General features: G+C 46.2%; 1 protein-coding gene across 1 annotated transcript; it reads right to left on the minus strand.

Annotated features, from left to right (window-relative positions):
* LOC129705258 (septin-7-like) lies at positions 1–23213 on the minus strand. The gene is made up of 13 exons (XM_055648754.1): positions 22965–23213; positions 18696–18798; positions 14631–14737; positions 13070–13170; positions 12615–12749; positions 11022–11139; positions 10179–10271; positions 9465–9561; positions 7650–7701; positions 6599–6724; positions 3584–3719; positions 2975–3120; positions 1–2605 (listed from the first exon to the last, which is right to left on the minus strand). The coding sequence occupies exons 1-13, from the start codon at positions 23001–23003 to the stop codon at positions 2566–2568; spliced, it is 1293 nt and encodes a 430-aa protein (XP_055504729.1). The 5' UTR covers positions 23004–23213; the 3' UTR covers positions 1–2565.
* Positions 23214–24672: the final 1459 nt, after the last annotated feature.

Raw genomic sequence — 24672 nt, forward strand, 5'->3', positions numbered from 1 at the left:
ATGCTTGAACTGGAGAGATTATCTGTTTATTTCAATATGTATACTAAGTGGCAGTGAAGATTATAAAACAACAAGTAAAGCTTATTTCTTTAAAAAAAACCACCAAGGATAACATTTCAATTCAATGAGACAGCTCCAAGTTCCTCTCCCTGAAGTGTCGTTGCTCCTCCTCCTCTTACACCATGGCTGATGGAAGTTTATCACAGCGAACCAAATTATTGGCAGAAAATGCACAGGGCCACTGATACAACATAGGGTAGGGCAAGGCAATAAGGGAGTGCTCACCACTCAGAGCTAACATTGAGACACCACAGTGCAGATAAAGAAAGCCATTTCCACGAGAGGGATTTGGTGAGGACACTGGGTGACAGGACAGCAAGTAGAGAATATAGGATGGGGGAGGCTGAGAGGAAGGGACCCCTCCCAACATAGAAAAGCAAAGACGCCCCAATGCAGAGCACATGTGAAAAAGCAGAAGGGTTAAAAATCCCATCCCAGCACTCAAAGGCCTTGACAGTGACAGGGAGACACCCAGTATTGAGAAAGAGCGAAGGGGTAAGATTAGACAAAAAAAAAATAGGAGGAAGACGATGGAGAATGTGGGTACACGACCTAGTACAGAGTCATCAGTACAGAAGAAAGAAGTGGCCACAAAGCAGTGAGAGGTTTGGACACAAGGCTGAAACGTCTGATCTTTCATATGCAAAGAAGATGGATCAGCTGGGGAGAAATACAATACCAACCTTCTGGCTGTTGTGTCATTCATGGTTTGGGATCCACCCTGGAGCTGAAGCAGAGTAATGTCTTACAACACCAATTTTACAAATGTATCTGCAGTGATCTAAAAGCACTTTGCTTGTTTCCCCATGCAAAACTAGCAAAGAAAATAAGCAGGAGACACAAGCACCTGTGGGAAGAAGGGAACAATGCAGCTTCTCAACGGACGCTGCCACAGGAAGCATATGAACAAATGGGGTTGCCCGGGATTTACAAGTAACAGAGTAGCACAGCAAACCTATACCATATTTGAGACTCAAGAAACTGCAGATGTTGGAATCTTGAACAAAACACAAAATGCTGGAAGGACTTTGCAGGTCAGGCAGCATTCAGGAAGGGAATGGACAATGTTTTGGCTCTTCAGACTCTGATGCAGGGACCCAACCTAAAACGTTGGTTGTCCATTTCCTCCACAGATGCTGCTGACCTGTCGAGATCCCCCAGCACTTTTCTACATTACTTACACGACACGTTCCACCAGTCAGTCGATTCAAGAAATGTAGCCACCAGACTGGATAAAACATACAATTTTCTTCTGACTCCCCTCCTGGGCTGGATGTGAAATTATGTGAAGTGTCACCATGGACTCTGCAGCTGTTAAGTTTAGAGATAGTGTGTAGAAACAGGTCCTTCGTCCCACCAAATCCATGCTGACCCATTCACACAAGTTCTATGATATCCCAGTTTTGCATTCAACATACTAGGGGCAATTTACAGAAGCCAATTAACCTACAAACCTGCACTACTTTGGAATGTGGGAGGAAACCAGAACACACTGCGAAAACCACAGTCCCAGGAAGAATGTACAAACTGTGTACAGGCAGCACCCTTGGTCAGGATCAAACCCAGGTCTCTGACTCTAAGACAGTAATTCTACCGCTGCGTCATTGTATGAACTGAAATGAAGGGCAGTCTGCCACTGCATCGGTTTACTTGACTGGAGGACAAGATGTCTCCCCACACAGAAGCTCTTGCCCCCATTCAGAAAACCAGTTACTCCAAATACAGTGAATCATTGCACATGACTGGCAACCAGGTGGCCCATTCATGACCAACCAATCATGAATCCATGGGGCATTTGAGCTGGTGAAATACCAATACAAATAGAGAATCAATATGTTTCTGTCCTGCCCATTTATAATGATTGTTATCGCACGAGACTCACTATATTCGAACCACTCATTAAACATAACCTCACTTCAATTATGAAACAAAAATTGTTCATTTTGTTTTGCGTTGAATGATTAAAATCAGCACTTCAGTGATCTGTTTCTATGGCCCAGTGTGAACCAATGAGACTGCTGACCTTTTGCAAACCACAATTACCAGCACTGGAATTGCACAACTTGCTCAAGAAATTAATACTAGAGGAGGATACGATGGCCAAACTGGATGGGGCCACACTGTGATCCTTGTGTTGGATGAGTGTGTGGCAGCATATGAAGAATCTGCCACTAGGTGGCAATCACACACCAAGCAGACAGAATGTGGAGCTGAGTTTTACTCTCACATGGGGGGGAAAGTGTGAGGAGCATGCAGCATGAGCAGCAGGTACCAAATGTCATCATTACCACACAGCTTGTGATTCATGGGATATTAAGACAAGACAAGAGGCCCACTGTAAAGGAGCTCAGTGCCAGGAACATATGAAGAATTTACTGTTTTTTTCACTAGCCCTGGGCTTGCAGGGAGCTAAGTAATTGTCTGATCAGATTTAAGCAATGTCTCTCCGTTGCAGTATGGCCAAAGGAATGAGCCTTAAAACATTTGCACTAATAATAAACCTCTTCAGAAGATCTTCCCTTTCTTCTTGTTCTTTTCCATTGTTCTGGGAAGGATGGAAAAAGAAAAAGTTAATTCACTCAAACAAAGCACACACAATATGCAGAACAAGAGGAACCGTCCATGGAGGGCAGTGACATGCAGTAGCATGCAAGTTTTCATCCCTCATCTCATGCTCACTGTCTCCACTCTCCTTTCATGTACCCATGTACCATCTCCCTCATACCTGCAGCTAGCTGTACACGCTCCCTTATTTACACCACCTCTCACAGCCACCTTTGTCACACTCTTCCCTCATTTTCTCAGCCCACACCCGAGAGCAGGTCTCCCCATTGCTATACAATGCCCATTCACACTCAACGTTTCCCCCACACAAATCTCCTCATGCACTCCCTCAAGTACAATTACCACTAACTTTGAAGCATCCAGTTTCTGCTGTTCCAACAAGCGTTGCTCTGCCTCCCATGCTACTTTCTCTTCCTCAAACTGCTTCCTCTTCTCCTCCAACTCCTTGTATTGAGCCTCCAGGTTTTTCTTCATCTGTTCATGTCGGCGCTGCAGCTACAGGGGCATGGAGACAGAGAAGGGAGGAGGAGAGGGAGGGAGGGTGGGGGTAGCAAGGAAGGAGGTGGCAGTAAAGGGAAAGTGAGAGCAGAAGGAGGGGAAGCCAGGGAAGGGAGAAGGGGAAGGTAGTGGAGTAGGAGTGAAGAGGGAGGGAGTGGCAACAGGAAAGGAAGAAGAGCGCCTTTAGTTTCTATAACACTCTGAAATAGCTGAGTACATCACAGTCATGCTCCCTGGGTAATGTCCAATTCAAACCAACCACTCTCTTTCAGTACAGATGTGTCCAGGTAGGGACAGAATTACATATTCTGGATCAAGCAGAGGACACCAAGATGGATGGGTTACAAAACACCAGAATGCCATTAGTTGCAGTCAAAGGCTACAGAGAGAGGAAGGTGCAGAAAGCGTACGGAAGGGTCAATGGAGATGTGGGGTGGGAATGGTGGGTAGAAAAGCTTACTTCATTCTCAGAGTCCTTCAATTTCTGTTTCTTCTCCTTGACCTTCATCTCAAACACTTGTTCCATCTCAGTCTCCATTTTCTTCATCTTCGCCACATGCTCTCGACGCTCTTCCTCCATCTCAGCGAGAGGGCTCCTGCATTAATAAAAGTCAATTACCTTCTTGCACTTTAACTGTGCCTCAATTTGTTCTGGGCAGGCAGTGAGCATGACTAGGCCTATCGTCCGCCAAACAAACCCAAGATTGAACAGCAGGCTCCGTGACCATTTACTGAAGTACCTTCCACAAGGAAGTCGCACGCAAGCTGGCACAGGAAGTTTCACAAAAAAAGGATGCGCTCTCCAGTTTCTCCTTTTAACTATCCTTAATGCTAGTACAGCAAGGTCAACACCTGCATCCTGTTCATAGAATAATAAAGAAATATTCAGCACAGAAACAAGATGTTTTGACCGACTTTGCCTGTGATGCCTAAGCACTCTAAACGCATTTCCCTGCCTCAAGACCTCAACCATTGTGTCAGGGCCCGAACAGTCTGCTTCAGGGAGTATCAACGACCTGCCCAGTGGCACTCACCCGTCATTGCAAAGTGCTTTGAGCGCTGATCTTGGCTCACCTCAAAGCCAGCCTCCCTCCCACACTGGACCCCCATTAGTTTGCCTACAGGTCTACAGAGGACGCCATATCTGCGGCCCTACACTCTGCCCTGACCCACATGGACAACAACTACTTCTACATCAGGTTGTTGTTCATCGACTACAGCTCCGCCTTTAACACTGTCATCCCTGCCAGCTTGATCACCAAACTCAGCGGACTTGGCATCACCACCTCCCTCTGCAATTGGACACTGGATTTCCTCACCAACAGACCACAGTCTGTTAGGATCAACAACCTCACCTCCTCCACTCTAACACAGAACACTGGCGTGCTACAGGGCTGTGTGCTCAGCCCTCTCCTCTACTCCCTCATTATCCATGACTGCGTCCCTAAGTATGGCTCCAACTCCATCATAAAATTTGCTGATGACACCACGGTGGTAGGACTGATCAGTGACAACAACGAATCAGCCTATAGGGAGGAGGTCCAGAACCTGGCAGCATGATGTGCCAACAATAACCTCGTCCTCAACTCAAAGAAGACAAAGGAAATCATTGTTGACTTCAGGAAGACCAGAGGTGGCAGGCATACCCCCATCCACATAAACGGGACTGAGGTGGAGCGCGTCTCCAACTACAAATTCCTCGGGGTACACAGAGGATCTGTCCTGGTCCCTCAATACCACCAAATTGATCAAAAAGGCGCAGCAACGCCTTTACTTTCTGAGGAGGCTCAAGAAAGCTCACCTGTCCCCCCCCAGATCCTGTCCAACTTCTACCCCTGTTCCATCGAAAGCATCCTGACCACCTGCTTCATGGTATAGTACAGCAGCTGCACCGCAGCTGACAGGAAGGCACTGCAACGGGTAGTGAAAACCGCTCAGCACATCATCGATGCCCCACTCCCGGCCATGGATGCCCTCCACCGAAAACGGTGTCTGAGACGGGCCGGGAAAATCATCAAGGACCCCTCTCACCCTAACCATGGACTGTTTGCCCTCCTCCCATCAGGGAGGCGGTACAGGAGCCTCAGGTCTCGCACAAGCAGGCTGAGGAACAGCTTTTCCAACAACACCATTACACTGCTGAACTCAGAGTCCCGTCGCTAGCTTTAGACTCTCCCATTTGTATACAGTTATAATTCATCCACAATCCACACATTGTTAACCAGTATTTTTTATTTTTATTGTATGCTTATTTTGTATTTTTACTTCTACTATCTTGCACTATGACTATGACCAGACGCTAAACTGCATTTCGTTGTACCTATACTCGTATTTGTGCAATGACAATAAAGTTGAATTGAATTGAATTGAATTATGCCCCTATTGCTTTATGCCAATTCTTCAATTTTATGTAACACGAGATGGCATTGGAGAGTTCCAGGTATTGGCCTCCCCACCATTGAAGAGATCTACAAGAAGCAATGCCTCAAGAAGGCAGCATAATCAAAAACCACCCCATCTTGACCATGCACTCTTCTCACTGCTGACGTGGAAAGAAGTTCCAGGTGCCTGAAAATTGGTACCTCCAAGTTCAAAAAGTGTTTTTTCCCTATTAATCATCAGGTTCTTGAAACACCTTGCACAACCCTAACTACAACCCTAACTCAACACCAATTCATGAGGGGCTTTGTACTATGGTTGCTCTATGCCATATGTGTTTTTGCACTGTCATGGCCTGTTTTACTTAGAAAAACTAATAATTTATTTATTTATTTGTTATTGTTGTTATGTCCTATCCATGGTTGTTGGATTCAGAACTGGCTTACTGATAGAAGATACTGGGTTGAGGTGTAAAGATATATTGTTCTGGCTGTAGGTCCCTGACCAGTAGAGTTCCGCAGGGATGTGTGTCGGGACATCTGTTGTTTGTAATGTGAACAATTTTGATGTACATGCAAATGGGTTGGTTAGTAAGTATGCTACAAAGCATACTATCCCTAATCAGCCCTTGCCAATCCAAATGGCTGTATAACCTATCCCTCAGAATACTCTCCAGTAACTTTCCAACTACAGATGTTAAGCTCACCACCCTATAGTTCCCAGCATTTTCCCTGCAGCCTTTCTTGAAAAGAGGCACAACATTTGCCACCCCCTCCAGTCTTCCAGCACCTCTCCTGAATTTAAGGACTACTCGTAAATTTCAACCAGGGCACCTGCAATTTCCTCTCTGGTTTCACACAATATCCTAGGATATATCTGATCAGTCAATGGACAGGGGTCTTGATTCTTGATTAGTAAGCTTCAAGTACACAGCTCAAGTACACAGCTCAACATCTCCATACAGCTCAATGTGCTGCAGCGCAAATCTGATGTTTGGTTACTGCTCATCTCATTAATCGGCATGTGGATAAATTTATGGTGGGTTTGTTTTGCAAGCTAACTGGGCAACAGGCAGCATATTTTCCATGGAGCTCACCTGGTGAGGCGGCCTTTCGTCTTACTGGCGTCAACTCCATTGCCCGTCACAGCTGCCAGCTTTCGACTTCGATAGTTTTCGTAGTGGATATTGTTGGTAATCTCCTTCAGATCCTGCATATGTGTCCTGCAATAAAAGCATGACTAGGACGCGAGTTGAAGCTTCCTTGCAGATCACAAGTATAACTCAACACTAAGCTTGTGTCAAACCCAGGAGGCACAGTTTATTCCCCAATAGCTAAAACCACCCACCAACACACAGAATAATGCCACAGAGAAATGGGCCCTGTCAGCCCACCTTGTCTATGTCTACCATGATGCCTCCTATGCCACTTACCTGGATTAGGCCTGTTTCTCTCAATTCCTTTCCTATCTAACTATCTGTTTAAACATCTTTAAACGTGGTAACTGCCTCCAGCTCCTTTGGCAGCTCGTTCCAGTTATTCATCACCCTATGTGGAAAAAAAGACAGACCTCCAAATTTCTCCACTCTCACCCCAAATTTACTTCTAGGCTCTCCTACCTAGTAAAAAGACAATCTACACTACTTATGCCCCTCATAATCTCATAAATCTCTTAAGGCCACCCCTCAGCCTATCTCTCTTGTACAGGTCACCTCTGACACAGTAGAGATCTCAATGATCGAAAAACCTGAACTCCTGCTCCCAGCACCAGGTTCTCAACAAACATTCAGCCGTCTTATCTTCCTATTCGTACCCTCACTAACCATATACAATATCCCAAGATTGTGATGTAGCTCATTCCCAGGTCAACTACACCATTTGTGGATGGCAAAAACATTTTCCCTGATTGCCAACAACCCTGGAATATAGCTCAGAAACTGAGATTCTTTTGTCTTATATAAAAAGACTAATTGCCTCCAAGGATGGCGTTTATCAGCACTCTCAAATGAACATTGGATTTTCACTAAAGAGAAAATGAAATACAGTGAAAGAATAATGTGTCATTAATTACAGTTACGGAGCACGTCACACTGTGCTGCAATAACACAATGATTCAATGATTCATTCTCATTGTCTGATGAACTTTACCTGATCAGCATGTTGCGCAAAATGGAGAAATCACAATGGTCTCCATTTTCAACTGTAAAAGATTGAGAAAAAAGTAAATCAATTTTCATCCTCATCATACAGACATAGGTACTCATCCTACTCTAACAAGGCTGACCCGCTTATTAGCATCAATATTTCCCTTTTTGTTATGTAATAAACAATAGTCTGTATTTGTGCTTTTGGCACTGATAAACAGGATGCAGTGCTACGGGATTTAAAGCATGATTGGGAAAATGGTGTGTGTGTGTGTGTGTGTGTGTGTGTGTGTGTGTGTGTGTGTGTGTGTGTGTGTGTGTGTGTGTGTGTGTGTGTGTGTGTGTGTGTGTGTGTGTGTGTGTGTGTGTGTGTGTGTGTGTGTGTGTGTGTACGTGTGTGTGTGTGTGTACGCATGTGCGTAATATATACACACACACACACGTATATATGTCTAGTACATTATGTGATCTAACACTGATAAAGCCAATTATTTGCTGATTTGTGTAAAAGCTGTAGAATGTTAAATCTATGAACATGGCAAACATCTGTGGGGAGAAGTTCCAGGATCCAAACACAGTGTTCAACACCTTCCAAGCTTTGTTTGTCCAATTTATTTCTTAATAATATTCCAAAACAAATCAAGCCGCCTCAACTGTAAAATTATCAAGTTAATTGCAAAATGCTTTCCATCAATTTGTTGCTGTTTCACTGATCAACTGAGATTAAACTGAATGGTCAAACTAGATTGAAGGGTTCAAGAAGGAACTGCAGATGCTGGAAAATCAAAGGTACACAAAAATGCTGGAGAAACTCAGCGGGTGCAGCAGCATCTATGGAGCGAAGGAAATAGATGACGTTTCGGGCCGAAACCCTTCTTCAGACTGATAGGGGGTGGGGGGGGGGGAGAAGGAAGGAAAAAGGGGAGGAGGTGGAGCCCGAGGGCGGAGGGGATGGGAGGAGACAGCTCAAGGGTTAAGGGAGGGGAGGAGAGCAAGGGCTAGCAAAATTGGGTGAATTCAATGTTCATGCCCGCCGGCCGCAGGTTACCCAGGCAGAATATGAGGTGCTGTTCGTCCAATTTCCGGTGTTGCTCACTCTGGCAATGGAGGAGACCCAGGACAGAGAGGTCGGATTGGGAATGGGAGGGGGAGTTGAAGTGCTGAGCCACCCGGAGTTCAGGTAGGTTCTTGCGGACCGAGCGGAGGTGTTCGGCGAAACGATCGCCCAACCTCTGCTTAGTCTCACCGTTGTAAATCAGCTGGCATCTAGAGCAGCGGATGCAGTAGATGAGGTTGGAGGAGATACAGGTGAACCTTTGTCGCACCTGGAACGACTGCTTGGGTCCTTGAATGGAGTCGAGGGGGGAGGGAAAGGGACAGGTGTTGCATTTCTTGCGGTTGCAACGGAAAGTGCCCGGGGAGGGGGTGGTATGGAAGGGAAGGGAAGAATTGACAAGGGAGTTGCGCGGAGGGACCGAGTGGTGGGGTCACGTTGGAGGTGGCGAAAATGGCGGAGGATGATTTGTTGTATTTGCCGGCTGGTGGGGTGAAAGGTGAGGACTAGGGGGACTCTGCCCTTGTTGCGTGTGCGGGGATGGGGAGAGAGAGCAGTGTTGCGGGGTATGGAAGAGACCCTGGTGCGAGCCTCATCTATGGTGGAGGGAAATCCCCGTTCCCTGAAGAGCGAGGACATTGCTTTGTTCACCTGTGCACTGGTTTAAGGTCGAAAGCCTAGGTAAATAGTCAGATCCATGCAGTCTTTAACACTGAAAAGTTTAAAAATCTCACATGCACAATCAAAGCTCAACAGAACTTTTACCTTCCGCCACTCCCCATGGATACTGCCGACCTCTGACCTTTTTCCCACTGACCTCAAAGACAAGGTTGCTTCCAACAACTGCCAGGGGTACACAATCCTTCGGAGAGAAGAAATTATCATGAACTTTCATATCTATCCAGGTAAGCTCCCGCGGCGGCTTGGAGCTCCCGAAGTCGATCCCTAACCAGGGACCGCAAGCTCCACGATGTTAAAGTCCGCAAGGCTCCCCCGGTTGGAGCTCCCAAAGTCGGTCTCCAGCCGAGGTCGCCAACTCCACGATGTTAGGCCGCAGTGTGGACGGAGATACGATACGGAAAGTAAATCACAACTCCGTCGAGGTAAGAGATTAAAGAAAAGTTCCCCACCCTCCACATATAACAAGCTAAAGAACACTAAAACATACATTTAACACATACTAAAAAAAAACAAAGAAGGGACGAGACAGACAGTTGGCGAGTTGGCCGTTGCGCCAAATCTATGAACCCATCCATCTACATCAGTGGTCAGCAACCTACGGCCCAATGGCCGGATCTGGCCCGTAACCTGCAATCATCCGCCCCGCTCATCAAGTATTCTGCCATTCAATCTTGGCTGATCTATTTTTCTCTCAACCCCATTCTCCTGCCTTCCCATAACCCCTGGCACCCTTACTAATCAGGAATTTGTCAATCTCTAAAGGGCACTGAATGGACAGAAAGACAAGTAAGTATTTACCTTAAATTTCTTCACCAATTTATTATCATCTTCATCTTCTGTATTTGGGAATTCATAAATCTTAATCTTCTGTTCTTTGATTTCCTTCATAATCTGTGGAGAAAGGAAAATTCACAAGAATAGCAAAAACACTGACGGTTTGTGTCTCAATCCATGCTTATCAATACTAATGCTAATTTTATAAAGAGTCAAGGCAAAACATAATTCCCCCACTCATCACATTGGTCTGAATCACCATCTGACAAGAAAATGCTCTTGATATGATTTGACAAGAATAACATTGAAACAGATAGACACAAAAAGCCGGTGTAATTCAGCAGGCCAGGTAGCATCTCTGGAGAAAATAGATAGGTGACGGTTCAGGTCAGGACACTTCTTCAGGCTACCTGAAGGGAGCAGGGATTAGAAGCAAGAAAAGACCAGGACAAATCAGGGCCGACAACACATGACCTTAGGCAGGGTGGTTCTCTGATAGGCCAACTGTTGGCTAGGGTTAACTGACTTTTAATGGAGGAAGGGGGTCAAGGAGGGGAGAAGGGGTGCTTGTACGGTACCTAAAATTAGAGAATTGAACATTCATACTGCTGGGTTGTATGTTACCCAAACGAAAGATGAGGGGCTGTTCCTCCAACTTGCGATGACCCTGGTTACAGCGACCTCCCAGGGGGAAACCCTGGTAATACAATGTCTACCCCCCGGAACAGACCCCGGTTACACAGTGACCACCCATAGGAACAGACCCTGGATATACAGTGACCACTGGTTACACTGTGACTTTCCCTCGGACACACCCCGATTACACGATGGCATCTAATACTGTTACATCATCGGGCATTGCTTTACCTGTTTCTTGAACTGGTAGCACTCCTCAGTTGTGAGGGTGTCCGCTTTAGCAATAAGTGGAATGATGTTCACTTTCTCATGTAAACGCTTCATAAATTCAATATCCAGAGGCTTCAGCCTGCAAGAGAGTGGGAGAATCTAACTGAGAGCTGCAATAGGAACTGTTGCGTTAAGGAAGCAGTGAACATCATTCTTCCCCCCCGTGGCTGCTCACATTCAACGTTCCTCTAATATATTCCACCCTTCGCACCAACGATGGCTCTCTGACTAAATGTTTATTTCACCTCTGTGCAGGTGCAGTGTCTCAGAATGGGGTGCAAGAGGACACATGGACCAGAGCTCAGGTTGGCGAGTGGAGGGAGCGCTTGTGGCACATGTGAAAGTGTGCAACCTAGACAGTGGCTGAGCAGAAGTGGGAATGGGAACAGGAGGCCCAGCTGTGGGCGGACGAGGCCGGGAGTAGGGCTCAGCTGTGGATACACGAGGCTGGGAGTGGGGCCTAGCTGCAAACAAAGCAAGGGGAGGAGGGAGACCCATCTGTGGATGGAACGAGGATGGGGGGTGGGGTCCAGCTGTGTAGACAGAATATTGTGTTCAATTCTGGATACATTTTCTGGATGTGAAGATTTATGAGAGTATACAGTAAAGATTACTGAAATGATACCTGGAAGGCGATCCTAGAATGGTATTTAAAATTACGACAGCTGTAGATGAAGGCAGGATAGCTTTCATTGGAGGACAGGTAAAGAACTTGATATGACTGAATAAAGAGACAGAAGGATATTCACTTCCAAGCAGTAATTGGTGAGTGTCTGGAATTTATTCTGGAGAGGAGGGGGATTTAAATGTAACATTCGTATGGAGCTGAATAAACATTTGAAAGGAAGGAATGTGCAGGGTTCTGGGGAGTTGTCGGGGGAGTGCAACCGGCTGGATTGGTGACTGGGATACTTTGACGATCTATTGCTTATGGGCCTGTCCCACATAGGCGACTTTTTAGACGACCGCGGGAGACTTTGTTCACGGGTGGTTGCCGGGGAGTCGCCTTCATGGTTGTGAGGAGTTCCCACATTTTGGCAACTAGCTGCGGCCTCATTATGGTCGGCGAGAATTTTTCAACATGTTGAAAAATTAGCGGCATCCAGAATGAAGTCGCCATGGGGATTAGCGAGAATTCTCGAGCCGTAGGTGGGTCGCCAGGAGGTCTTAAGGTTCTCAGAGGTTCTCGAGGTTGGAGCCGATGCTGATTGGTGAATTTAATTGGCTCATTGGGGAAAAAAGGTAAGCAGTAGTTTTCAGAACCAAGGAACTAACCGGTAATGTTAAATGTCCGCCGAACTTCACAGCCGTGTATCTCTGGCTTCTTAAAAATTGTCTCTACTCCTTCTCCCTCCTTCTCCCCCCCCCCCCCCCCCCCCCCCCTTTGAAAGGACTTACCATACACTGTGCTTTAGCTCTCTTAATTACAGCGCCAACCTTCCCGTTCATCGCGGTGTGTGTCTGTATCACCTTGGCTTTGCAGCACCGTGGGAATTTTTTAGACAACATTCCCTCACTTGCCCTGACCCCATGCAACTCTCATGCAAATCTCACCCGTGTCCTGAGGGTGCAATAAAGTACAGGCAGCAGTGCACTCGCGTATCTGCTATCTGTCGCCGGTTCACTCGTGACTCAGAGTTCAGGAATTCCTCAAATCTGCTGTCGATATAATTTACAACTGGCTGCCAACTGCAAGGAAACCAGAAAGATTACAAATCAATAATAGACACCATCAGCACTTTGGGTGCTTTCTTACACTTGCATGTTTTCCTTTACTTTAGAGATACAGTGTGGAAACTAGCAAACATCACCTATAGTTAATGCTGAGTGATGCTCTACCTAGAGCTTTTCAGCGTACTATATCCAGATCCAGAGGATCTCTGGCGTTGTAAGGCAGCAACTCTATCACTGCGCCACTGTATTTTTTTCTTTAAAAATCTGACAACTTTCCAAGATGGCAGTTACAATTATAAGATACAAGAGACAGAGTAAGTAAAATCTGAAACTACCAATTACTGTTGTCCACCGCATCTCCAAATCCTGGGGTATCGACAATAGTCAGTGTAAGCTGTACTCCTCCTTCTTTAATTTGAACCTTTGCGTGTTCAACCTGGAAACAAACAGATAAACTGCATTCAGGCCACTGAATACCATGTCTAAAGCTAACACACATTTGCAGTGAAAGTGGAAAGAGCAGGGGTATGAGCAAATTTTAAGAACAAAAAAAAGGCAGGCAATCATTCAATGGTACTTTGTCACGTGTACCCAAGTACAGTGAAATTTTTTTTTGCATACCGTTCAGTGACAATCCTGCTAGACATTAGGCACAATATAATAAAAGCTCTAGGTAGAGCATCACCCAGCATTCTGAAAACTACTGCTTACCTTTTTTCCCCAATGAGCCAATTAAATTCACCAATCACCATGCACAATATAATAAATATAAGAGTGTAACACGGTGGACCATACTGAATCTGTACACAACAGTTGCCACATTTTATGTGCCATCTTCGTGGAACTCCAAGTGCTTCATGGGAGTCGGCATGCACTTGATGGTTCCAACTCAGCATACGGTTCTACACAAGTAGACAAATGCCCAAAATATTAACCAGACATATTCACTAAAGCTCAAATAAGTCAGGATCTAGTGAGCCTGGACCACAGATAAGAGCAGGGTGTTCAGGAATCCCAAAAGCCACCAGGAATAGCAGAAAGCTTCCAACACACATACACACCAAATAAAGTACTCCACAAGCAACAAACACATGAAGAAACAATCACACAAATTATACTATTGAACAATGTGGAGCTGTATCTGTCAACATGAATTCTAATCCTCATGTCATCAGTCCATCACAGACAAGGAAACTGCTTGCTGATTATCACAAATTGCTAGCCATCAGCTGATGACGCAAGACTTCACATTGATATGGACTAGGGAAAAGTAGGGGAAACACCAAGGACCAGTGATGTAGTGAAGACAGGAGAACCATCACTGCTCAAGATGCACAAATTGTGAAAAATAAAGCTATTTCACTTGGTGTGCAGCAAGTGGTGAGAGAATTAGCTGGGGATGACCAAACTTCACCAATCCACCATCTCCAGGTGTATGTGCTCATAACAGTACCAAGAGTAACCACTGCACAGCATTGTGGAGACAAACTCCCATCTTCGCACCCTGGATAACCTCTACTTGTGACAAATGGGCTCGACAAATGCGTTAAAATAGACACATTTAGAATACACCTTGCAACTAATGAAACACTATACATCATCAGGCATAGAAAATTGTACTATGTCACAAACTCTACCATAATCTCTATCTCTCCCCCCCCCCTCACCCAACTATTTTCAAGTTTAATGGACATCAATTGTTGTGAATAAACATCTCCTGCAGCACACAATGGATGAAGAAGCTCACAGCCAACCAGCAAATCGCCTGCACAGTTTAAGAAAATTAAGGATGATAAGCAACATCTATGAAAACAGAAATAACTTTTCACCGCCTGAGGTTTTCCAACATTTTGTACTTTTATTTAAGATTTCCAGAATCTGCAAATTTTTAATTACCTGTACAGTTTTCTTGATCCTAAGTGACGGACCAGGATATTCCTTGGAGTACAGGTCTGACAGGAAGAGTGAATTGATTAATGTTGATTTGCCAAGGCCTGATTCACCTGAAGGGGAAAAAAAACAGTACAGATAAATCTCAACCAGGCATCATAGGGTTAGATGTGGACACCCAACACAGGTCACCTTGGATGTGGGTCATGCAATGGGTCTTTTCCAAACAGCCAGTCAACTGGATGCTGCAGTAGTTCACTAGTACAACCTTCTCATTGTAGCATGAATTTTGCCTACTCTGTACATCACAAACAATAAATGGAACACAGCATGTGAAATAATTCATACCTAGCCAAAGCAATTGCTGGCATATAATCCAAAACTCCTTGTGGGACAGGCAGCATCACTGGAGAGAAGGAATGGTGATATTTCAGGTTGAGACCCTTCTTTAGACGAACGTCTGAAGACTGAGATGATAGAAGAGGGAGAGATGGTGGACACAGTCTACATGGATTTTAGTAAGGCATTTGATAAAGTGTCCCATGGTAGGATGATCCAGATTAAGATATGTGGGATTATCAGTGATTTGGCCATAAGGATTCATAACTGATTTATTGATGGAAGACAGTGTCGAGGTGGAAACATGATATTTAGGCTGGATGTCTGTAACCAGTGGAGTTCGGCAGAGATTTGTGCTGCAAACTCTGTGGTTTGTTATATATATATATATATATATATATATATATAAATTACTTGGATGTAACTGTAGATGGGTTGGTTGGTTGGTTGGTTGGTAAATTTGCAAATTACTCCAAGATTGCTGGAGTAATTGCGAGGAAGGCTGTCAAAGTACAGTGGGATCTAGATCAGCTCAGAAACAATGGGCAGAAAATACCTGGATTAGAGGGTATTCACTACAAGGAGTGATTGGACAGACTTGGATTGTATTATCTGGAACACCAGAGGTTAAGGAGAGACCTGATAGAAGTACAGATCCACCACCGATTTTCCAGCACAATGTCAGCCTCAGAAGTTGGCTATAGGAAGTGATTTTCCGGCTGCAGCTGGGCTGGAGTCCAGAGGCCCCAACCGCAGGGAGAAAATTTGTCCTGCTGATCGCAAGTCCGGCCATGAAAGCCATTTATGGGAACAGATTGCCCGGTCCGGAGTTCCAGAGCCCTGGCTGCATAATGAAAATTCGACAGACTGATCGGATGTCCAGCCACGAAAGTCCCGATGAGGTCAAGATGGACCACCTCGCCCATCCTAAGAACCATATTTTCAGGGAGGGACTTCCGGGGGGGGATTTAAAGTGCAATCTCATAATTGTTTCCATATTAAAGAAGGTGCCGGACCATCAGTTGCTGGAAAATTGATTATGCATCTGTATATAAAACAGAAGTATATAAAGGCAGAGATAGGGTAGATTGTCAAAACCTTTTTTCCCCAGAATGGAAATATCAAATACTAGAGACCATAGATGTATGGTGAGAGGGGTAAAGTTTAAAGAAGATTTACAGAGGGTGATGAGTGCCTAGAACGCAATGCTAGGTGTGGTGCGACAGGGAGATACAATATTGGTGTTTAAAGAGACTTTGAATTGGCACATGGATACGCAAGGAATGGAGAGATATGGATTATACATAGGCAGGTAAGAGTGTACATTTGCATCACGTTCCGCACAAACGTTGTGGGCCGAAGAACCTATTCCTGGATTGTTCTATGATCTACAAGCGTCATCCTGATTAATTGAGTAAAAAATGTTATTTAGATGGGTTTGACACATTGTAGGTTGATTTTAATGTACAGGGCGGCAAGGAGGCATAGCAGTAGAGTTGCTGCCTTACAGCACCAGATACCCCCGTTTGATCCTGATTACGGGTACTGTCTGCACGGAGTTTGCGTGTTCTCCCCGTAACCTGCAGTGTGTTCTCCGGGATCTCCGGTTTCCACTCACACTCCAAAGACATACAGGTTTGTAGGATCATTGGCTTGGTATAATGGTATATTGTCCCTAGTGAGTGTAGGATAGCATTAATGAGCACAAATGGCAGTTGGACAGCAGTATTAAGCGTCACAAACAGCAAAGCTGAGGGACACATCTCGCAGGCAAGATTGTGGAGAGGGATGTCTGGCAGAAATATCCCATTCTGTTGCAGTCCTCATAAAAGTACTCCAACTTTAATATTGGAAAAGAAGTTCCAGGATTTCCACCCAAAGATAATACACAAACAGTGATATTGTTCCAAGTCAGGACAGTGCGTGACTAGGAGATGAATCTGCAGGTACTGATGCCCCATGAAGCTTGCTGCCCATGTCGTTCTTGATGTTCATAAGGTCATAAGGCATAGGAGTGGAATAAGGACATCAGGCCCATCGTGTCTACTCCGCCATTCAATCATGGCTGATCTATCTCTCCCTCCTAATCCCATTCTCCTGCCTTCTCCCCATAACCTCTGACACCTGTGCTAACATGTTGCGGTCACAGTTCTGAGAGCTGCTGTGAGAATAACCCATTGCGATCTCAGTGCATTTTGCGTCTGGTGCACACCAGAGCCACTGTGCATTACAAGTGCCGAGAGTGAATGTTTAGCTTGGTCGGTAGGCACTAATCAAGTCGGCTGCTTTGTCCTGAATGTTCATGAACTTCTTGGTAATTGTTGGCACTAAACTCATCCAGGCAAGCAGAGGGTATTCAATCATGTACCTTATATTTGGTGGAAGAGCCTGGGGGCATCAGGTGTTAAATCACTCCCCATAGGATACCCAGCACGTAGCAATGGTATTTATGTGGCTGAGCCAGATGAGGTTCTGCTTTTTGGCTACATTCAAGAAGATGTATGTGATGGGTGACTTGACAAAAGGCAATGCTACTGAATATCAAGGTTACTTTGGATGGAATCTCTCTTTAGGAGATGGCCAGTGCCTTGCACTTCAGTGGCACAAATGTTACTTTTTATTTCACTGCTCATGCTATAAAGTGGTCCATCTTTGTGGCATGCTGATAATGGACTGCTTAATCTGCGGCAGAGCTGCATGTGGATTTAAACATTGTGCAATCATCGGCAAATATCTCAACTCTTGACATAATGATAGAAGAAAGGGTAATTGATGAGGCAGTTAAGGATGGTTAGGACCAGAATAGTACATTGAAGTAGTTCAGGAATTATATTATGGGGCTGGGGCATCTGATCTCCGACAACTAGAATCATTTTCTTTTATACAAAAGTTAACCCCAATCACCGGAGTGTTTTCCCTTTGTTGCCAATAATCTGTTTCATCAGGGGTCATTATTGCTATAGATAGACATAAAAAGCTGGAGTAACTCAGCAGAACAGGCAGCATCTCTGGAGAGAAGGAATGGATGACGTTTCAGGTCGAGACCCTTCTTCATTATTGCTATATTTGCTCAAAAACGGCCTTGATGTCAAAGGCAGTCACTCTCATCAGTGGAACTCAGCTCTTCAATCCATCTTTGGACCAAATTTGCAATAAAATCTCCAGCACAAGTGGTCTGCCAAAACCCAAGCAGGGCTTCAATGAAGTACCACGTGACAGATGTATTGACAAGTTTCCATCACTGGGCAAAGTTAGTTAGATTAGATTTGTCGTTCCTTTGCAAAGATATACCTGTGCAAATTTCTAAATTATTGGGTACAGGTACAGGCTAACATTGTACCTGTACCATAATAACTTACTGGAAGTGCGGTGATTTCAAGAGTTCATGTCTTCAGTACAATAACAAGGATGTTGTGTCAACCCATAACTGTTTTGTCTCCAACCCTCTCTCATGGTGTAGAGGTTCTTACTATAGCTGGGCTCATCCAAGCAAGTAGAGTGCACTGAAATTTCTGAATTGTTCCTTGTGAATGGATGAAAGACTTCAGTGAGCCAATGAACAATTCACCTGCCAAAGAATAATCTTTGATCTGGTTTTCTAGCCGCAATGTTCATGGGGTTATCCATTTTCGATTCTTGTCAATAATGACTCCAGGATGTAGATGGTGAATAAGGGAACAATGATTAAAAATACCATGTGAAAGCAAGGTGGCTATACCTAGTTTTACTTACCCACAACCATCAGCGTGAACTCAAAACCTCGTTTCACTGACTTCCTGTACACCTGGTTTGGGAGGTTTGCGAATCCCACATATCCTTCCAAGGAACGGGCATACTGAAAGGAAAAGGATGTAAGAGTTACAGCCATCTCATTTTCCCAGATCCCAGTCATTCCCACTCTGCTTCTCTCTGACCCTCTGCCATGTATGTTCTCTGCTTCCCATGTTTCTTGAATATGTAAGATCTGCCAGATGACTAAATGTTCCCACGTTTATACCGTACAAAATTATAATTACAATACAAAAAAGAGTTTTTAGGATAGGAGTTCACAGATGATGATAAAGGAGATACAGTTTTATGGTGTGACTCTAAGTAAGGGGGTTTGGGCAGATTTCCATAGCTTAGGGCATTGTCACCAGTTGAAAAATCATTCAATTGTGGAGTGACAAAAGGTGCAGGTGCACAATGCACACAGGACAAGAATGACAATTGTGAGGGTGCGAAGAAGAACCAAGAGAGCAGTTGAGCCATAAAGAAATCTGAAAACAAGACTAAGAATTTTTAAACTGTCTGACTGATCTTCAACATATAGCTCCAGCTAGCTGATGAACAACAAATGCTGTGCCTACACAGGAGATAAAATCCAAAATACCGAATTTTGGAAATCTGAAATACAGGCTGGAGTGGCTGACGATCTGTCTGAGTGAGACTATTTTAGAATTATTTCTCAATTATTTCATTTTCAGCCACTGCTGGACTCTGCATCTAATTTCTAACAAACTGTCTCCTCTGTCCTCATACATATCCCTCTGTTTACACCTCTTTCAAATAGAGTAGCTAAGATTAAGATGCAGTCACTGCCAACAGCATCCCTGCACTGCAACAAAATGTTATTGGATTCTCTTGGTCATACACATGCCCTGTTTTCTCCCACTCTCTACAACGCAGAACATTTATTTCCTATATTTTCCAGTTCCTACCAAAAAAAGAGCTAAATTCAGCAAAGAATTCGACATGGTTCCACGTGGTAGATTGCTCTGGAAGGTTAGATTGCTTGGGATCTAAGGAGCGATAGCTGAATGAATAGAAAATTGGTTTCATGGAAGGCAGCAGAGGTTAATGGTAGAAGGTTGCTTCTCGAACTGATGGCCTGTGAATGTTGTGTGCCTCAGGGTTCTATACTGGACCCATTACTGTTTGTCATCTATGTAAATGCTTTGGATGAGAACGGACATGGCAAGATTAGCAAGTTTGCAGACGATATAAATGTGGGTGGTATTGCTGATAGTGAAGATGTTTGTCAAAAATTGCAGCAGGATCTTGATCAGTTGGGAAGGTGAGCTAAGGAATGATTGGTGGGATTAAATACAGAGAAATGTGAGGTGTTGCTTTTTGGAAAGTCTAACATAAGCAGGACTCTGGTGAGAGTTGTAGGCACAGTGAATGGTGTAGCTCTGGTGAGTGTTGTAGCGCAGACAGATCTAGGAGTGCAAGATACATAGTTCCTTGAAGATGCCATCTCAAGTAGATAGGGTGGTCAAAAAGGCATTTGGCACATTGGCCTTCATCAGTCAGAATATTGAAGATAGAAGTTGAGAGGTCATGTTGTAGTTATATGGCGATACTGATTCTGGATGATCAGCCATGACCATATTGAATGGTGGTGTGGGCTCGAAGGGTCGAATGGCCTACTACCTGCACCTATTTTCTACGTTTCTATACAAGACGTTGGTGAGGCTGCATTTAGGGTATCGAGTTCAGTTCTGGGCACCATGTTACAGCGAAGATGTCTAGTTGGAAAGAGTACAGAGAAGATTTACGAGGATGTCACCAGGACTCAAGGCCTGAGCTATTGGGAGAAGTTGAGCAGGCTGGGACTCTATTCCATGCAGTGCAGGAGGATGAGGGGTGATCTCATTGATGTGTATGAATTCATGAGAGGAATAGATCTGATAGATGCACAACGTTTCTTGTCCAGAGTAGGGAAATGAAGAACCAGAGGACGTAGGTTTAAGTTGAAGAGGGAAATATTTAATAGGAATCTGAGGGGTAACTTTTTCACACAAAGTGTGGTGTGTGTATAGAACGAGCTGCCAGAGGAGGTAGTTGAGGCAAGTACTATTGCAACGTTTAAGAAACATTTAGACAGGTACATTGACAGGACAGGTATTGAGGGCTATAGGCCAAACGGTGAGACCAGTGCAGATAGAACATGTTGGTCAGTGTGGGCAAGTTATCAATTACCTTTCTTCTATCATAAGGTCAGAGGTGGACATGTGCACTAATGAATTATCGATGATAGATGCCATTTGCAACCATGACTACATACAGCAAGACGTAAACCCACCTCATTCCGAAACAAGTTATGAAATACCATTGGCACAACAATAACGCCATGCAATGACCCATCTCCAACAAGAGAGTCTTAATTATCTACGTCACTGCCTTACTCATCTCTCCTCCGGTTCCTCGCACCTTCACCCCTCCATCACTCCTGAACCGCGACCGCCATTCAACACTCAACCATGCACCCCACTGCCAGACCTTCCCCAGCAGCTCTTCTCCACCTCACATCCTCATCCTTCCCGCACCTAGATATCGACTCCAAACCATCTGCGTTGACCCTCTACCATTGATTGCCACCATCATCTGAACAGAACACTCAGCTTCAGTTTCCCCAACCACTACCCACGTTTCAGCCCCCACCACCTTCTCCCACCATGATATTCCAGAAGACACCTTCATACCATTCGTCCTCACCCAAGTTCGTACTAGCTGACCTCATAATTCCTTAATTCCCATCCCCACCTGCCTCCACTAAACCACCCCATCTGCCCTCTCTCCCTCGATCTCCACTGGGTCCCCTTCATCCCATCCAACCAGCCCACCCTCATCCACCTCCTCTCGCCACTGGGCCCTCCTCACTCTCCACCCATCCGGTCACCCACTCCTTCCACTCAGACCCCTATATCCACTACCTTCACATAGCACCTCACCCTTGTACCTGCCAGCTTGCCTCATAAATCCCCCATTCCTATCCCAACATTTTGCCTCCCCTATACCACCCCTACCTTTCCTTTGTCCTGACCTCCTACCCATCTTCTCCACACAACCTAGCCTTCTCTCTTTCTCCCTCCACCCAAACCCCCTCATCCTCCCCCAAACAGCTTATTTCCTGACCCTCCCCTCACTGCTTCATCCCACTTTTTCCCTAATCCCAACTCCCTCTCACTCAACCTGAACCCCTCACATGACTTCTCCCTCACTACCCAACCTACTAACGCTCTCCCTCCACCTAACCCCATCACCCTCCACCCAATGTCTTTGTTCTTCTTCCTCAACTTAACCTATCTTATCTCCGTCCACCCAACCTCCTCTCCCCGCTTCCTCTAATCCAGCCACCTTCACTGTCTCCTTCCATCCAGCCTTCACCCACTCCTTCCCACCATCCATCCATCCATCACCCTCGACCTAATGCACACATCCCAATTCACCTCCTTCCACTCACCTCACCCTCAACCTGCCCAAACCCCAACACCCTCTCCCCTCCACCTTCTCTCTTTACCCGACCCACCTCACCCACTTCCTCCACCCGACTGACTTCACCTTCTCCATCCATCTAACCACATTCCACTTTTATTCCACAGGAAGCCCTTCACCCAACCTCCTCTCCTCCTACTCCCAATGTCTACTTCCACACTCCCCTTGGCCATATCCTTCCCCTTCACATGCCCCCTCATCCTCTAAACCCACTTGACACCCACGCTCAACCGACTCCTATTCCACCCGATTTCCCTCATCCACCACCCGTCCCACCCTCTCATCCATTCCCTCCACCCGAACCCTCACCCCATTCCCCCCACCCGATGCCCCGCACACACTCCCTCGATCTGACCGCCCTCAACTTCCACCCTCTCCTCGACGTTCTCCCTCCACGACCTCGCTTCCCCACTTCTACCTAACCCCCACCCGACCTCCACTTCCATCCCCCTGGTCTCTCAACCCTACCTCAACCCTTTCCTTCACCGGAAGCCCCCTACGACCCCCACCCCCCCCCCCTTCCCCATCCCCCTATGAAACCCCCTTCCCCCCCCCCCCCCCCCCCCATCTCCCCCTCCCTTCTCCAACCGGATCTTCATCCCACCTCTCTCTCCACCCTCCACCCCACCACTCTCCCTCCCCCGACCCCCTTCACCATCCGACCCTCCACCAGACCATCCACCCCCCCACCAGACCATCCACCCCCCTCTACTCAACCCGATCCCTTCTCCCTCCACTCACCGGCAGGCCGCAGACGGCCGTCTCCGGTCGCTCAATCATGACCGGTGGAAGTGATGGGGCCCGGAGCTGCGACGACAGACGGATTGGCTGCAGCCGGCGCGGCCTCTGTCTCCGGGGCTCGGGATCCTGCTCGTGCGCGCGCTCCGCCGCCTACACCACACCCGGCGCGCCCCCGCGCCAGCTGATGTCTCGCGTTCCCAAAACCAAAGCACAAAACTAAACACCCGCCTGCGCGTCCACCCTGCCAGTGCGCGTGCGCGCTGCTCTACCCCGCCCCTTGGCTCCAGCCAGGACCCACCATCATCCCATTGGCTCACAAACCTGCGCCACGCCTCTCCTGACATCAGCAAGGCAGCGTGCTCATGATTGGCTGAAGCCCCCCCCGCCCCTCGCTCGGGCAGCAGCAAAGATCTTATAGCCAAAGATCTTATAGCGAAGCAAGATCTTTGCTTATAGCTATAAGATCTTTGGGCAGCAGTGCCGTCACTGTCGAGTGTCCCCTCTCGCAGTTGCACAGAAACATTTAATAGGTGCGGGAGTAGACCATTCTGCCCTTCGAGCCAGCACCGCCATTCAATATGATCATCATGGCTGATCGAAATTTGTACCCGCACCGCCATGGTATTATGCAATATGTATCACTAGGACCCTGCCAGAAGCCAGGCTCCAGTAACCGGATGTGTCTGGAACTCAGGGTGTGGGCAGTTAGAGAGAGAGGCCTGGGCTTACACGAGGCTGTTGCAGTTGCTGCTGTTATTGTACAGATTAAAGGTATACTCTGTTTACGTCGGTACGAGCCTTATTACAAGCATAACTCGACAATCCCCTATCCCTAACGGCTAAATCGATGTCTCTTGAAAACATCCAATTATGAATTGGCCTCCACTGCCTTCTGTGGCAGAGAATTCCACAGATTCACAACTCTGGGTGAAAACGTTTTTCCTCATCTCAGTCCTAAACAAAGATCCTCTAGCTCCTCTAGTATCTTTGGTCCTAAATGGCCTTGTAGTGGCACCTAGTAATATCAAACCCTCACGATTGGCTGGTGTGGGAACTTTTTCGCGAGTTTTTCTGTTAACCGTTCATTCTAGCGTCACGCGAATAGAATAGGCATCGTTTATATTTGGCTAGCTCGACTCGGGTGACAACTTTATTCTCGTTTTAAAATAAAGAAATTTGTTCACCCTACCATCTCGACTCGCCAAACTGGTGACCCCGCTAGTCCGATCGGAATTCAGTCTCTCGAAATGCAAGCCGCCACCATCCCCGATGCCAGCAAAATGCTGTGGGCCTCAAACTGCCCGTTTTTCTGGGCCGAACAGCCTCAGGTGTGGTTTGCCCACATAGAGGCCCAGTTCCACCTTCAGAATATCGTGGTCGACGACAGCCGCTATTTTTACGTCATTGGGGCACTCAACCAAGAGGTGTGCTCGAATGCTGGCCTGGTGTCTTTGACATCATGGGACTATGGTCTGCAGAGCTTCTAGCCGCGGGCGTGGTGTGGATTTACCATCCTGGGATCCCTCACTCGGGATTGCCGGAGTAGAGCTCCGGCCGACGGCCTGCGGTCTATAACATCCTGAAGCCGCGGACTACAGTAGGAAAGTGCCGATTCGGGACCTCCAAGCCGCGGAGTGTGTTTCACCGTTCTGACATCGGAGTTTAGATTATTCAGACGAGAGGGTTTTTATATGGCTTTTAGCTGCGT

Source organism: Leucoraja erinacea, chromosome 17 (genome assembly GCF_028641065.1).
Source record: "Leucoraja erinacea ecotype New England chromosome 17, Leri_hhj_1, whole genome shotgun sequence".
NCBI classification, from domain to species: domain Eukaryota; kingdom Metazoa; phylum Chordata; class Chondrichthyes; order Rajiformes; family Rajidae; genus Leucoraja; species Leucoraja erinaceus.

What these genes read in the sequence shown, in the direction of transcription:
- LOC129705258 (XM_055648754.1), bottom strand. Translation starts at nt 23,003, where the DNA reads ATGATTGAGCGACCGGAGACGGCCGTCTGCGGCCTGCCG. An exon ending in ATTGCACCCTCAGGACACGG is followed by an intron (nt 11,140 to 12,614) that starts GTGAGATTTGCA and finishes ACTCTCTTGCAG; the next exon opens with GCTGAAGCCTCTGGATATTG. An exon ending in ACGAAAGGCCGCCTCACCAG is followed by an intron (nt 3,720 to 6,598) that starts GTGAGCTCCATG and finishes TTATTAATGCAG; the next exon opens with GAGCCCTCTCGCTGAGATGG.